General features: G+C 34.7%; 1 protein-coding gene across 2 annotated transcripts in view; it reads right to left on the reverse strand.

Moving 5' to 3' along the window:
- LOC100378019 (putative nuclear hormone receptor HR3) overlaps positions 1–12,223 on the reverse strand; it is a 40,569-nt gene extending 28,346 nt beyond the window's left edge. Inside the window, exons 1-2 of one of the 2 annotated variants that reach the window (XM_085494153.1) lie at positions 12,007–12,122; positions 7,343–7,474 (exon numbers count right to left, since the gene is read on the reverse strand). Coding sequence is in view for 1 of the 2 variants with exons in the window: in XM_078009601.2 (XP_077865727.2) it covers positions 12,007–12,090 (84 nt within the window). In the remaining variant the exon portion in view is untranslated. Of the gene's footprint in view, positions 1–7,342; positions 7,475–12,006 lie in introns of both variants that reach the window. The other variant, XM_078009601.2, reaches the window with a different exon arrangement.
- Positions 12,224–16,954: the final 4,731 nt, after the last annotated feature.

Genomic DNA, 16,954 nt, shown 5'->3' on the forward strand with positions numbered 1-16,954 from the left:
AATGTATTTTAGCTGCCTTATATTCTATTATATGCAAGATATTTGAATCATAACACTAGTACATTGTCTCAAACTTGTGGCTATTTCCTTTTTCTCTCAGCTCAACAGATGCATACATCGTGCCATGTAAAGAAACAGCAACACAATACAACACCAAATTGTTTTCAGCCATGTTGTTTTCATACTAAGTAATTTAGAACGCTGTTCTGTTCGGCTCTGAATGAACTGGATTGGACTTTGGGCGGATCTCGGCTCTCGTTCGGCCCGACCATGTAAAGGCATTGGATATAATCTCCTGTTAATCGTTGGATGAATCAGTAGTTCGGCTCCAATAGAATACTGCCATGTAAACGTAGTAAATGTCAAGGTATATTTTTATGCTATTTTTTGCATAAAAACAATATAAATTAATTAAAACACAATTAAACACCATGAATTAATTATAGAATACATATAATAATTATTTCTTTTAATCAATCCAAGTATAGATCAATCTACTATACGAGAAAGCTGATCTGTGTAACAAGAACAAAGTACATGCAATCTGTCAATATGGTTATTTATCAAACTCTGCTAAGCATCGGCCATGTATACTTTGCTGTATTCTCATGATAATCTCATAGTAGCATAAAACCGTATAAAAAATCAATCATGATTCACAAAGGAGTAACTAATCTTTTCATGTTTGGTTTTTCCCTGACTAAGAAGATACTGGTTGTCAGACACCCAGTAGAGTGATTGCCACTAAATTATTCAACATCTGAGCCTACAAAAATATATATGTCAGCAAGAAAATAATCTAATAATAATAATTTTCCCTTCTAATTAAACACAAAAATTGATTTCTTTAATTTGACATGCACCAATTCATTTGTGACACACAAGAGCATAACAGTTATCTACCAGGTATAACAACTTTTTTCAGCAAACAGTTTTCCCATTTGTCTTTAATACATATAATGTAGAAAACCAAACATGGCTGGTCTCTAAACGGGGCAAACCTTAGAACCACTTACAGTTCAGTTAGCGACATACTGACCTTTGCTATCAGGTCACATCTTTTATCATTCATGTCACTATTTTAATTATAAAATCCATAAGATTGTTGTTAACTTGTCATCAAAAATAAAATACTACAGTTCATATTTATTAGCCGCATTGAATTATGTTTCAAAAAGGATAATGACTGTTCAAAATATTCAACACATCTGCAAGTGGTAAGACAACTAAGATTTACTAGTCATAAATTAACTGACAGAATAACATTTTTCAATATTGCAAGTTAAACACAATTATCTAAGAGACTGATAAAGGACATACAGTAAAAGTCATAAAGCTATAATAGTCATTATAAACCTTTCATAATATACATTTTTATTAATCAAAATGAATGTTAGAATTCAAATTGACCAATTTGGGAATGGTATAGTGACATCAACTTAATTCTAGTTACTATTACCAGTAATGATAGTTCAAACTTATCCAATCAGCAACCACCTGATTTTGAATGTGGGCGGCTGCATTTTTTATGTCATGTAAACGCATGTGCGTGCATTATAGGCATAGACAAAATTTAGCACTTGACGCAATCATTTTTAAATATTCGAATTTTAATGACAGCTGAAAAGCGTTTTTTACGAATACATTTACAAGTAAATTCCTAGCTCTGAGCCTTCCACTGTACACATCGTAATAGATGAAACATCCTGCCCTCAGCAGTTATATGTAATATGCAAAAACACTTACATATTTACTCTATTAGTAGTGTATGTGCTTATGTAAATGACTGCGTTGTTTCTATGTTCAAATATGAATAATGCATGTGCATCCAATAGTAAAATTCTATACAGGTATCGTCATGAGATGTATTTTATATTGTTGTTTTGCGTTGATTTTGCATTTAGAGTTTATTTTTGCATGTAATACTGATCTAAAATTAACTTTGCGATAACTAAAGAAATATACATGGAGTAAAATTTTAGGATTCACATGGCTATGCTCAAGTACAAATGTATATGTATAAAAACACCTAGAGGTGAAAGATCATTTCACTATAAAACCTTTTAGCATATGACATGAAATATAACTCCATGTTTTCTCATTTACTAACAAAGGTCATTTTGGTTTCAGTATTACATAGATTAAAACTTATACTAACAAATATACTTATATTGTTTTATCAAGAAACAACGACTTAAGTATTTCAACCGGGTAACAAACTCTGATAACACACTATTAAGAGAAGCCTACTTAGTAAATAAGAATGTAAAAAGTAAATGGTTTACAAGTGTAGAAACCCTCATGCAAGATATTGATGTTGTCACCTTTATAAACTCAAGTGAAATAATAAATAAGAAAAATTTAGACTTTATTCATAAAAAAATAAACAAATCATTTGAGAACCAATGGATCTTAGACATGCATAATGACAATAGAAAAGAAACCTTGGCTAAAAACAAACTAAGAACATACAGACTTTTCAAACAAGATTTAAAAATTGAAAATTACCTAATTAATATGCAGAACCATGGTCTTAGAAGGTTAATTGCAAAATTCAGGACAAGCAAGCATGACCTTAAAATTGAGAAAGGCAGACATAATAATGTGCCACTTGATAAAAGAACATGTGATATGTGCAGCCAAAATATAATTGAGGATGAGCAACATTTTGTAATGAAATATCCAGCTTACAGTCACCATAAGGACAAATTATTCCTGACTGCACAAAATAAAGTTCCAAATTTTGATAAAGAAAACAGTCAGAATAAATTCATTTTGATTATGGGAAACCATACTCTAGCACCAGCCTTAGCAGTCTTCCTAAAAAACAGCTATGGAACAAAACAGCAACAACTATCAGTGTATTAGGCTACATTTTGTGTTCATTCTATATTCTGTATTCACCATTGGCTGCAAATTGTCTTTATTGTTTTTGATTTGTTTTATATTTTTTAGAAAAGTTTTTATTTTTTGTTTTCCTTTTCAGATTGTAGTTTTTTAATTTCTTTCTGTAAGACCCTTTTTATCCTTTCCTAAGGATTTTATGCGTCTAATAAAAAATATAAAAATATATACTAAAATGCAGTGTATGACCCTTTAATCTTTTATTTTTAAGAAACCTTTGACATAAAATGCAACTGGTACAATTACGGTATTCTCAAGTAATCATCACAAAGAACAGAGCATTTCCATAGATTCTTTTTACCAAACGCTTCAGCGTGGTATTAAGAGTTTGTTTTCAGGGGTGGGTGATACCAAGGTGGGAAATGGATGCACATAAGGGGTTAATTCCTTGAATTGCAATATAGAGGGTTCAGGCCGAAATACAATATATAGTGTTTTCATGTTTCGTCTGACATTTCTGTGGTATTCTGCTGCTGTAAGTAATGCACAATTTGTTCCGAAATTCAGTATGTTGTGTGCATTTCAGGGTTATTCATTTTTTGCTGAAAACACCCCTATTTTTTAGTGGCAGAGTCGAATAGTTTCACTCCCACTGGGAAATCTGCATTGTTGCTTGAATGAGAGCTAATTAAACACATTTTCCAGACCGGCGAAAGAGTATGCAACAGCCAATTTTAACAGCCTGTCACATGATTTTACATGAAAAGAGGCTAGTCCATTTTACGCAGGAGTAATTGGGAGTAGAATATGTGAGGGATAGTATCAACAGAGATGTGTATAGTGAAAAGTAATATCTATCCTTTTTCATCGCTGAGCATTTCTGTTTTAGTATATTGGTTTGAAAATGTTGATTTGATTTGTATTGTACTGTCCTTAACTCCGACATTAGCATTGAGGTGACATTCTCTCAAAATGAGGTACTCAGATAATCATAGTTTCCAAAACGTGGCATGGAGCATACAAAGTGTTTATAACGATCACTGAGAATATAATATCAACCGTAGTTAGGCTCGGACAATTTGTTGGTATTAGGAATTATGTACGCAATCCACAGAACACGCGCCCATACTATGAAGGTATTAATGACAATAGGTCACCAGAGTTCGTTGAGATGTAAGTCAATGGCCGGTATTCAAGCCAATTTTAACAGCCTGTCACATGATTTTACTCTGAATGTCAACATGAAAAGAGGCTAGTCCATTTTACGCAGAAGTAATTGGGAGTAGAATATGTGAGGGATAGTATCAACAGAGATGTGTATAGTGAAAAGTAATATCTATCCTTCTTTTTCATCGCTTTAGTATATTGGTTTGAAAATGTTGAACTTGCATGATTTGCAATGTGTTTTTTTTACTGGAACTCCCCTATTGATCGAATCCCGGGTTTGAACGAGAACGGCACACCACGTGATTCGTTTGAATACAATGCTGATGGCAAACATGCCGTGCTACTGCGGTACTTCACTGACGGGATGACTTACTAGTACTGCATGCTACAACTTTGCTTGTTATGTTGCTTGTTAGTCATGGATTAAATGAATCTTGATTACCAGTCAAAGGTTGCTCATTTGACGTTGGTAATCTTTATTTGGAACTGAGTAACCCTCTGGTACTTCGTACTATGATAAAAATCAGTCAACATACATCATGTTCTCTCAATCGTAGTATTCCATGTGATGTACACCTAATATGCCAAAAATGTTGCTGAACGATTTGAACTGGATAAACATACTAGACGAAAATTTGTTTACAAAATAAAAATACTTCGGTTGCCAATGAAAACAAACCGGTAAAAAAAAAGCTAACGTCTGTTTATAACTAAAACCGGGCACCTTATACGAGGTTCGCAAAATAACATTCAGTCTTTAGAAGTCACTTTATTTTATTGTTAGGACGTATTCAGCCGTTAATTGTATTATTTCCAACCGTTTTGCGATAGTATTTTCTAGATTGGAGGCAGCATTTACATTTTATTCAAAGTTCAAAGCTGCGTTGGGATTACGTTGACAGTGGTAACAATGTCGGCGCCGGTGATCTCTTACCAGTGCGCAACGTAGCCAGAATAAAAGGCATGATCATTTAGACACTGCTATTACAAGACTGGTAGGAGGTAATAAATTTGGGGCGAAAGTATTCAAAAAACAGATTTTGGCTGTTGCCATGGTAACGGTAGGTCAGAATTGTTTTTCCAATTAGTGATGGTACGACCTGCCTGTCAAGTATGAACAAAATCAGCCAAACCAAAAAAATCACAGAAGAGTTAAAAAGCCATTCCTGCTGAACAGTTACTCTAACTTCGGGGTCAACTTTCTCATTAATGAAAAAAGATATCAAAAATTCAAATAGTAACTTTTTGCCCACACTCAAGCCGAGTACAATGAGCTATGTCTGAGGTGTTGTATCACAGGGAATTGGATAAACTTATGTATTTTAATAAATTATTGAATAATAAAATGTTATATAACTTTTCTTTTACCCCCTCCCCTTCCTGGTATCTATTTCAAGTAATTTATCACTATTTTTATTTTGTAAACACATTTCCGTCTGCTATTTTTGTCGGGTTCAAATTGTTCACCAGCATTTTTGGCATGTTAGATGTACATCACATAGAATACTAGGATTGGGAGAACTTGATGTTTGTTGACCACCTGGAAACTGGGTTTTATAAATCTTGAAGGGCTCTCGGAAGATCCACCCGCAGCCTGGACCCGCAGTAAAATCTCTGATTAATATGCAGCCGCAACCATCAACATCGATATACCATGAGGTTTCTGCTGGCGACTTTGCGGCGTTACTCAGTTCCAAATAAAGATTACCAACGCCAAATGAGCAACATTTAACTGGTAACCAAGACTCAGTCTATCCACGACCAGCAAGCAACATCACAAACGAAGTTGTAGTGTGCAGCTCACAAGTCAGCGACGACCGATGTCAACGAAAGTCATTCCGTCAGTGGAGTACCGCAGTTGCACGGCATGTTTGCCAATGCACAGATCTGTGGAGGAACTTTTAACTTCAACATAAACCGTGTATCGTAGTCGCCCAGTTTAAGTTCTGGTTCTGTCGTGGTCCCAACTAAAGGGCGACAGTCGTCGTGTCGCGTCCTGTTCGATATGGGACTCATAGCGACATATACAACGCGTGTAAAATACATTGTTTATTTACATGAAATTCGAACACGCGCTGCGCGACGACCACCGCGCTTAAACATCTACGAGTTATTTATTCGGACAATGACTCAAATTAGACGTCTGATTATTTTATTTTCACACGTACAGCGACACGCGTTCTACACTGACAAGCGTTGCTAGGTCGCAGCACTGTCTTGGAGCATATATTAATGGGCAATTGGGTTCCCCGACCTAAATTTCTATCCCGGTTTGTTGCACGTTCTTTTTTTAATATGAAATAATCAAATATGGGACCTATGTATAATAACAGAACCCCACACCCTCTCCGTGGCTTCGCTCGTGAAAGTACGGCAGCAGGATACACCACATCACTCGTGAAAATAACTTCCATACGCAATGAAAGCCACGGGGAGGGTATCTGTCATAATACTTCATTATCACTGAAAACATTTTTCCCCTGAAATAAATTCCAGTGAATATGCCATTTCCCCTCATACTCTATTGAGACACAGCACAGTGAAAATTAGATTCACATGTAATGCTTGAAAACATGTCAGCAAAAATAAATTAAGTGAAATTATACGCGTCTTCATAATAGTTGGAAATGAACAAATTACACCTGACCCTACCACTCCATATACAATGTAAACTACACCCCAAAACATCCTTTCACCCACAGTTACTACTGTAAAATCTGTATTAGAAACCGCGGCTTCTATTAAAATGGTACAATCCAATAGAGGGGGTGCGGCTTCTATTAGAGCATCTACACATATGAGAAATGATGATTTTTTGGCTCCCAATTGTTTAAAAAGAATGGGTGCAACTTCTATTAGGGATGCGGCTTCTACTACAGATTTTACGGTACCGTGTTTCACCAGTGTATTCTATTTAACGTCAGGAGAAATTGAAATAAACAAATTAATCATAATTTCAGCCTCTAGTTGAGCACTGATTAAATAAACTACCTCGTCTTTATATCAACTTGCAGTTATTCGTTGCCTACATCAGTGACTTCAAAATATATGTTTCAATCCCAGGAATTTCACTCGCTGTTAATTGCATGGGAGTGCCAGTCTTTAATGAATTTCTATTGTCATGTCAATTTCTTGCGATTACTCGAACATTAAGCTGTAACCACATACCGCCTAGGTGCTGTAACTAAATCCTGGTGTAAGCACCAGTTAGGCAGGCTTGAACTATGCATGTGAAGCCAGCTGTGGGGTATATTCAATCCTATAGATTTCTCATTGTTTGGTAACTATTTGCTGCAAATGCAACAAAAATCAATATAAAAATATTACCCACACAGCATTCTACAGGTTACTTGTGTGATTGAGTCTTCCCTTTTTAAAGCGTCCCCAAGTCAATGTAGTTTCCACGTGATTGCACACCAATATCTTCTCTTGTTTACTGTACAGGCCTTACTAATGTTGAAAACTGAACAACACATATTTCCTAAGTTAGTTGCTCTTAGCTTGCATTCAAAGAGGAATTTAAAAGAGCAATTCAAGATGTGATTAAATGTAATGAAGACAACAATAACTATAAAAATATGTCAGGTTTTAATCAGGAAAGCTTATGAGTGCGGTAACTTTCTTGATTTGTTTTTTAGCTCAAGTTACTCATAATTTCAAAAAACCTTCATTAAAATATTGCTGAAAATTCAACTTTGTACTTTATAACAAAAATGCAGTTTGAGTCAGAATAATGACACCTAAACATTTTGACAAATAGTAAAGCATAATAATGGTGCATATATAGTCCCATCAATTTCCCATATAACCCAACTTCTTACACATACTGCATATCAAAAAGTTAAATTGTTAAATCAACCAAGAATGGACATGGGATCAATCTAATGGACTGCAATTGTCCACCACAGCATCATCCAAATAGTTTAGAATTAATTTTGTATTACATGTACATTTTACAGAAGCTATGCAAAACAACCATTGTTGAAAAGTAATGACCATATCACTGGTTGAGTACAACATATGTGCACTTATTTTGCTTGTACTTTGTGAAAAGATTTAATTAAAGTCAAACATGAATACAAAATTGACCGAGAATTAAGAGATAATCAAATATAAAACATTTTAATTTTATTTGAATTTGAACTAATAAATTAATGACCCATGAACCACATCTAAAAATAAATAAAATCAAGGGTCACCTATTTATTTTTAATAGCTTGCTGTAAAATGTATAATCATGTGAGAACGCTGCACATCCAATATAATTTATCCAGCAGATGACACAAAATGTTGAAAGCTCTTCATTACCTGAACAGTTTCTCTTTATGAGTTGTCATATAGATTTAAAATGTTGTAGATATTACCAAGCATACAAGTTAATTTTTATTCCAACATTGAACTTATATATTATGAACAAAAGCTAAACAGAAATTGGCGGGTTACTTGAAGCGACTGCACAGATAGCGAAAATGAAACTTTATCAATCAATCTAAAAACAATAATGCTGGAGGGAATATTTCAATGAAAGAGAGCTATTATCCTGGGATTAAATGAGTGATTAAAACCGTTATTTTTCCAACTTTCAACAGATTATTAAAATGATGAATGATGTGGCACAGAAATTGAGCAGGAAAGTACAGTGCAGAAGGAATATTCTATAAAATGAGTTTTTATTTTTATATTAAATAAATCATTAACATAACCATCTGTAAACTTAGCCAATACATGCCACCATATATGCCACCAGTATTACTTTTGCCAATATTAGAACCGTTAAGTTTCACTATCACTCGAGTGACATGGGAAAGGAAAGGAGGAACAACATTGACCCAAAGTAAATAAAAAGCAACACAAAAGAGCTTCTGTGTGCATTGTGATAAAGAATATAGTGACAGCACATGAAATTACTATCATAATCAGTTATATGGTACCACAGTCAGCTGGTGTACAAACATAATAAACGCAAATGATTTTAATACTGATATTTACTATAAATCCAGCTGATATGATCATGTCCCCCTAGAAACAATCACATAGGTAAAAATGACAGGGAGACTAAAAATATCAATTAAATAGCAACCTATAAAATTACCCTTGAACTTAATATACAGATATTATAAAACTATATATTTTCACTCATATTTAACCTGATTATTTTGCTGTTTTTGTCGCATAATTTCGTACTTTATTTTTCTGTTTCCCATTGAGCTATCAATCTATTGCAGTATTTCTTTACTATTTAAATTAGAAAATTGAAGATATCATCATGAAATGAACAAATCTAGGAGAGGTCTACCCAAGGTATACATTGTATGTACACCAAGTATCTAAGCAATCAGATTTGTGGTTTTCAGGAAGAAGTCGGAAAAGTAACAAATGAACACAGACGACGAATGTCAGCAGACAATCGGTAATATGATTAGCTCCGCTTGAAGAAGTTTACAGCAGAGCTAGGATCCATTTTAGGCATTTGCTATACAGGTATTTGCTGCCAGAAAATGTCCCCTTTTTGAGCCATGGTGTCTGGAATAAAATCTACAATTTCAGCATGTATTACTTAAACTAAAAATATTCATTCAAGCCATAAAAATTATTAATTTTTGCAGAAAAGTTACTCATGATGTAGATGTATTCATCACTCACATCCAAGTCTGAAGTCACAGGTCATACTGACAATACTGATAATTGTAGGGAGCTAGCTGCCACTAGAGGGCAATGGTCAAGTTGCACTACATGTATGTCAAGAAATTATCAACTTCCTGAGTAGTACATTTTTGCCATGTTTAATGTTTGTACCCAGAAGTGCACAATATTTGTGCTTTATCAACTGGACTAATATAATAAATTAGTTTTATATTTATTTATTCACGACTTGTATGCCAGATGATTGTGCATGGAGCAATATGTTCAGGATTTAATAATAATAACACACATACATTTGTAGTGAGCCAATTTCAGTTAACTTTAATTACAGTGAATTTTTAATATAAACTGGAAAACAAAATATCAACTTTGTTTCATAAAAAAGTTATTTGTGGACAATAAATTTCCTGGATATAAAAAGAAGAATAGAAATATTTTGTGGGGAAGTGAATGGAGTTATTCCATTGAATACCTTAAATGACTCACCACGTAAATTTCTATAGCCAGTTTTTATTTCCTGGCTTCCTAGGTTTATATATAGTCACAATACACAAAACACTGAAAGAGAAGTTGTAGCATACTATGAATGCAACCTTTGACCTTGGGTTTTACTAATACTGTGCTGTTGCAAATTATCTAATGTTATCATGGGTATTACCATGTGTGATCACCCAAATACCTTAGCATAGTAAATTACAGCTAACTGCTAATTTTTGTATATTTGTGAAGAATATTCATAATCATGTCATTCCCCTAGGTTTCTTTTTTTCTTCTTCTAATTATTGTTTTTCTTTTGCTTTGATTGTTTGGTTAAGATAGCAATAAGGTATTTGTTAACTGTGACAATAAATGTTTTTAATAATTATCAGTATAAATTCTTAATATTATTGATGTTATTATAAAATATTTATTATACATGGTACCATTTACCAATTATGAAATAATCTGCACATCCCATGCCTGGTATTTTGCCCTTAATTTTGATTATTTAGATTCTTGCTCTCACATTCACTTTATTGTTATCAGTACATTTTACTCGCAACCAAATTCAAATTGCAAACATTCATTCACATTCTCCCAATTGATCCAGTTCACCCTCTCACCAGTTCCTGTAATGTAAGGATTTCCTATGTATATGTATCATGTAGTTACTAGAGTGGCATTCCATTTAATGCACACAGAGTGAAGCTATCAATGGTCAGCACACTCAGTTTACATGATCCCATACAGTATATATATCAAAAGCAGTTTTTAAGAGAAAAGCAAAGCAGGTTTGCTTTTAATCACTAATGTATATTGTCAGTGTCGTAAAACTGTAATTTATATCCCATTATTATTAAGTTCTTGTAGTTTAATTTTGTGTTATTTTAATCTGTTTTGGAGTGTATAAAAACAAACAAACAAACAAATAAATAAATAAATAAAAGTAGTGCAATTCGCAGTTTTCAATTTCAACCATGTGATAAATTAAGGGAAACATATAACCAACGTCCACTGATGAATTTATAACTATTAATTGCACCAATCAGTGAGCATCTAGGTACAAGTTTGCCACGACTATCACGATTCCTCACGTGAAATTGAATAGAAACTGAAATGGTGATGATATCAATGTGAATGGACTAAAATAACATCTAAATCATAGACCCTCTAAAAGACCACTTTCTTTTTTTTTTTGACACATAAATGAGTGGGTGAAAATATACATCTGTGTGGTAATATCATCAAAGTGTTGACAACAAAAGGATAATTTTAAGGTAACAAAATTCGCTGATAACTACGACCAAGTGGTTGAAATTGACCTTGAGTTGAGCAACAACTCTTATATGTACAGTTTGTGACACAGGGGCAAGAGCGTATACTTCTGAAAACAAAATATAAATGATAAAAGCAGCTACCGCACGCGTGACTATGCTTTCAAAGGCAAGGCATTGAGGAAAACAGATACGTTGATAACGTTGTTGTTGTTGTTGTTGTTGTTGTTGTTGTTTTGGCTCACAACACGTGATTGAATGGTCTCTTTTTTTTCATCCCAGGCAAGTACAGACATGAGGGTACAGTACCAGATACGAAAAACGTGTGAAGATTTACCAAGTCCCCACGTGAACTTCGTCGCATCTGTTCTGAAACACACGCCACAATTTGACCCAGGGTCAGCTTCAAAATGAACGGCTATTCAACTTATAGTAAACGCATTACAGTGTTTTAAACTTTTATTTCAGCCGGAACCATCACATTTCATTGTCAGGTAAAAGACATTTAACAACTAAATACAACTCGGTGCGTATCAATACATATGATTGTATCGATCACCGTTAATTAAATACATATGTATATTATTAACAAACATACCTTGCAAGCTTCGCAAGTGTAGGCACCACAGTGGTACCCAGAAGACGACTCTCCGCAAATCTGACACGGAGGGAGGTCCGACATCACACACCTATTTCCTGGATCCGTACTTCCCTGAACAGTGAATTCTTTGTAAGAATTATCACAATATCCTAGAAAATGGAAGATGAAAACAGCGTTCTCAGTCGTGTGGACCGTACACTCTGTAAATATGAAGTCGCACTAGAGGTCACACGTCAATGACACTGCGTCGCACCACATCACACATCTACCACACTGCTAAGTTGTCAAATAAAACGGTTAAGAATGCCTAGGGAGCTAAAATAATCTTTACCTACCTATATTATACAAGCTGTTGCGCCAATATTACTTATTTCTTCCAAATTATTTAAATATTGAAAGCAGAAGACAATTATAATGGTTAAGTTAAGCGGCCCCAAACTTGATGGCGCTATGCTGCAGTAAAACTTCCTGGTTATAATATAAGTGTGAATAAATAGAGCCGTGAACAATTGCTTTGTAATATTACGCTATTTATTGCTAGTGTATCATTATTTGAATATTGATTCAAATGCAATATAGTTTAAAACTTGTTAACAATAACAAACTTTATATATTATTATAAAATTTATATATTATATCTAAAACTTTGTTTTTCTTTGTTGTTGTTGTTTGTTGTTGTCGTGTTTTTATTGTGTTGTTAATAGTTTAGTTTCTTGACCATGGACAATGTATTGTAGATACAAAGTTTTGCGTCAAATAAATTTAGCTGAACACAGATGTAATAAAGGTATAACAAACTATTCTAAAAAATTGAAACTATACTTATCATAAAAATACAGTAAAGAAATATTACTGGTACTTGAAGATAAAAATTAAAATATTACATTTCCATGAGTTTTTGTTTAACATTGATAATATTGTTTACTTGTTGTATATACAGTTTTTATGTATTTAATTAATGTACCTCTGATCATATATATGTTGTCTCAATACGTTCGGGATTTGCTACGTTGAATTCGTCATATACATGTATTATTATATTGCGTCAAGGACAAATACCATTTAGTAGCCTCGTGTTCAATCTCTGTGTTTATTAAATTGCCGATCGCAAGGGACGTCGGGAACCAGCAAATGCAGAGCCTGGCGTTTCACTGGTTCCCGGCGTCCGTTGCGAATGGCAAGTTGATACGCTATGACACTTGAGGCGGGAACCAGCAAAAGCCTGACGTCATCCTGACGTAGTTTACATTCAAATGAATCCGTCGGTGATGGCGCAATAGCTATTGCCGACCATGTCAAACTATCAGACTACAATGTGCCTTGATTTTAGCACGGTTACCGTGATTTTAGTTTACTCACAGTCCCTCTATAGAGGGACCGTGGTTTACTGTATCAGAACAAAACAAAAACAAAACAACTGTAATTTTCTTTCAACCTGATCTAGCCTTTGAGAATATAATAGGGTTGAAGTTCTCATTTTTTCTGTAATCATGAATTCCTTTCTGCATAGTCTAGTAAGTCAGCACTCTGAGACTCCCTAAAAAACTAGAGATTTTGAATTTAAAGGGCGCTGGTCGTTGCGCCGCGCATGTGCGACATTTGTGTTGATAAACAATGATTTTCCCATAACCCAATGCGATAATAAGATTTGGTCATTTTGTCTAAAGTAATTACAAGTATAAATTTCTACTCGGGCTAACTGATTACATCGTAAATTAACCAATTAAAGCTTGGTAACGTCTCAGTTTATACTGTCTCGTTGATCTGCGCTTGGAGCTAGAAAAGGTCCTTTCTAACTCCATGATCTGCACAACAGTCAAAGTCGCCATCGTTGTTTATATGAGACCCATATCACTGCTCTTTACAAAATGTTTTTATATACCCTATATAGTTACATTTTTTTTCAAGCACATACCATCAAATGAAAATATATTTTGACATCATGTCCTCTGCTCTTGCATGTAATCACTCTTCTTGTTGTTTTTTTTTTTTTTTACTCATGCTGGTATGAGAGAATTCTCAAACGCGCTTCTATCTACTGACTGATAATCCTACAAACGTCTGTTTTGGATTTGAGTTTAGAGCGAGGGTCTATTTAGAGCAAATGATTTGTAGATATTCTATGAAAGTAAACGCCACCGTCCCAGGTATGGCGAGGAAATAAGGATTTACAATGACGACAGCACCCACAATATCCAATGTTAGTAACAGTGAATATTGATGCAGCACGTATCATTAGGCAATCGTAACCAGATTGTATGCACTCCAACTGTCCAACTGATTCTACAAGAAGATTCCACAACCCGGACTGCGAGACACCAATACTATTTCGGAGAAATATTTTCCCACTAACGTAACAGAGAGCAAATAACACTTTTACACGTCCATTTTTTTCTGGCAAGACGTCATTGGTCAGCTTGTTACATGTATGTACAATTAATGGTAAATGAAGATATCTATTTTTGAAATAATATCGAAATAATACCAGACGTCTCAGGCGAAATGTTCGGTAACAATCAACGTGCTTGTAATTATCAGCATCTATATCTATAGTTATCCGTTTTCATATGTATAAGCAGTAATGAAATCCGTTACTGTTACGTTGGTATCCGTTCGTCCGTCTGTTCGTTCGAGGCCATTTCTTGAACATGTTTTGACTGATCACATTCAAACTTGACACACAAACTATGTATGTTGACTTAAATATGCACGTCGATTTTGATCAAATATGTGGGCCATTCGGTCATCAACTTTGTTAAATTACGTAAACGTGTTCACAACAGTTTCTCGCAGGTGAATAGTGCGATTTAATTCAATCTTTGTATACATATTTGGTTATAATAATAAAGAATGTTTTTTTATGAATTGATCAAATTTGTCGAATTGATGGCCATTTTGTCTAAAATTATAAAATCGAAGTCTGTAAACGACTCCGGAATCGTTTCTCTAACATGAACAAGACGATTTTATTTAAACTTTGTACCAGGATCATGCATATTAGGTTACAGGTGCACGTCATATTTTTTCCAGATTCGAGAAAAATGGCTGATTGGTGGCCATTTTCTTTGTATACATGTATATACCGATTCCTCGCCTAATATATATATCGTCTGAGTCAGTTAAAAGTTTATACATAAGTACTATACTCACAAGCTATAACATAGGTTATGTAGTATTTAGTGTGACTTGATAAGATTTGTTGAATTGACGGTCATTTTGTCTAAAATTCTAAAATCGCATTCTGTAAATTTGTCTGGAGTCATTTCTCGTAGATGAACAGGGTATTGTGATCATGCATACTGGGATAGTATGCATGTCATATTTTTTAATTACATTAGAATAAAAATAGCCGATGATCATTTTTATGTTACCAATGCCCAGCATAGTTTTCCAGTCTGTATATGCGATAATAATATTACATTTTATCAGTCCATTCACTCCCAGTCATATTGCATTGAATCGACATACAGATGATGGATGGAGTCATTTTGGTATATATGTGACTTGTACTGAACACAGAGATCGGTTACTGGTAAAACAACACAGGGAATGTGCATTGCCATTGATGATTGTTTTGTATTTACTTTCTCTTTAACTTGAAACTTTCTGAAATGCATCGTTTTATGCTAAAAATGTTTACAAAATACTTTTCATGCGAAAACTGGACTATATATCAGTATCACGGTATGTTAGGATACAATTATTTCGATAATGCAGGTTGTTGCACCACGAAGACGATGTATGACTGTAAGCGACTCTTTTACAGTGCGACGACTGCGTTTGTTTACTTTACGGCGTTGCCATTGAACTGAGATCAATTTACCACTTGCACCCCTTCTCCGGAGACGGGGTACCGGGTATGAGTGCTGTGAGTACTATGTATTTGCGAAACACTGAGGGACAGTCCATTTTAGCCATGAGGGGGGTTGCTGGTAAGAATACAGCGCAACGTCCTCGCATTAGTAGCGCCATCCCGCGGCAACCAGCAATGAGTTTGTAGCTGAGGCTAAAAGTGTCCTCGCATCTGAAAAAAGTGCGCTGATCCATAAGGCGAGGGTATTTTATTATAATTAGTGTTATTATTGTCATCTGCGTTGTTGTCGATCATATGTCCATCTATTTATATTGAACACGTCATCACCATTCGTACGTCGTTTGAATATTGAAATACAGATGGACGTCATTCAACCTTGTGGCATGTATATATATTGTATGACCTATATCATAATAACTGCAGTAAAATACAAATTTTCATTCAGTGATGGGCCACGCATGAGCACTGGTGCAAAAAACATTGATCTTATTCCCCTCCCGAAGTGTTGGTGAAGAAATATCGTAAATATGGCACGGACGACAACATCAATCAATGTGGCCACCAGGTGGCGTGTTTTTTTGTACATCTGTATGACCTCCAACCGTGGCTCGCCAAGGAGTCCGCCTGTCCATAATTTGGAGTTATGTTTCCATCTTTCAGTAAATACTGACCTATTGCTTTCATTACAAAGTACGTGTCAGTCCAGACATCGTGATACCAACTGTAATTACATCAATTATTTTTCACATTAATTGAATTATTTGCAAATTCTGTTAGTAGTTTCATGTTCCATCTCTGCGTTCATTAAATTAAAATCAATTTAAACAAACTACTAGTAATTAATTTAATTAAAGGAGGAAAATATCTAGATGCAAGTATTGTTTTCTAGAAAACACGTAACGCATGTGTTCATTATTATAACATTTTCTAATCTACGCCCAGACCGGCTTGGTGTAATATGAACTCGTGAACTATGTAACACATGTGTCAAGCTGTCCTCCACGCCACAACTAAGTATCCCGGATGTTTCCTATCAGTGGCGGTGTCATTGTTTTCAATGATGTCATTCCGCAAATATTATAAGTAACTCAGTTGGTTGTTTTCTCCCGGTGGGAGGCACTACCCTTGAAG

Source organism: Saccoglossus kowalevskii, chromosome 2, assembly GCF_978046115.1.
Source record: "Saccoglossus kowalevskii chromosome 2, keSacKowa6.1, whole genome shotgun sequence".
Lineage (NCBI taxonomy): Eukaryota > Metazoa > Hemichordata > Enteropneusta > Harrimaniidae > Saccoglossus > Saccoglossus kowalevskii.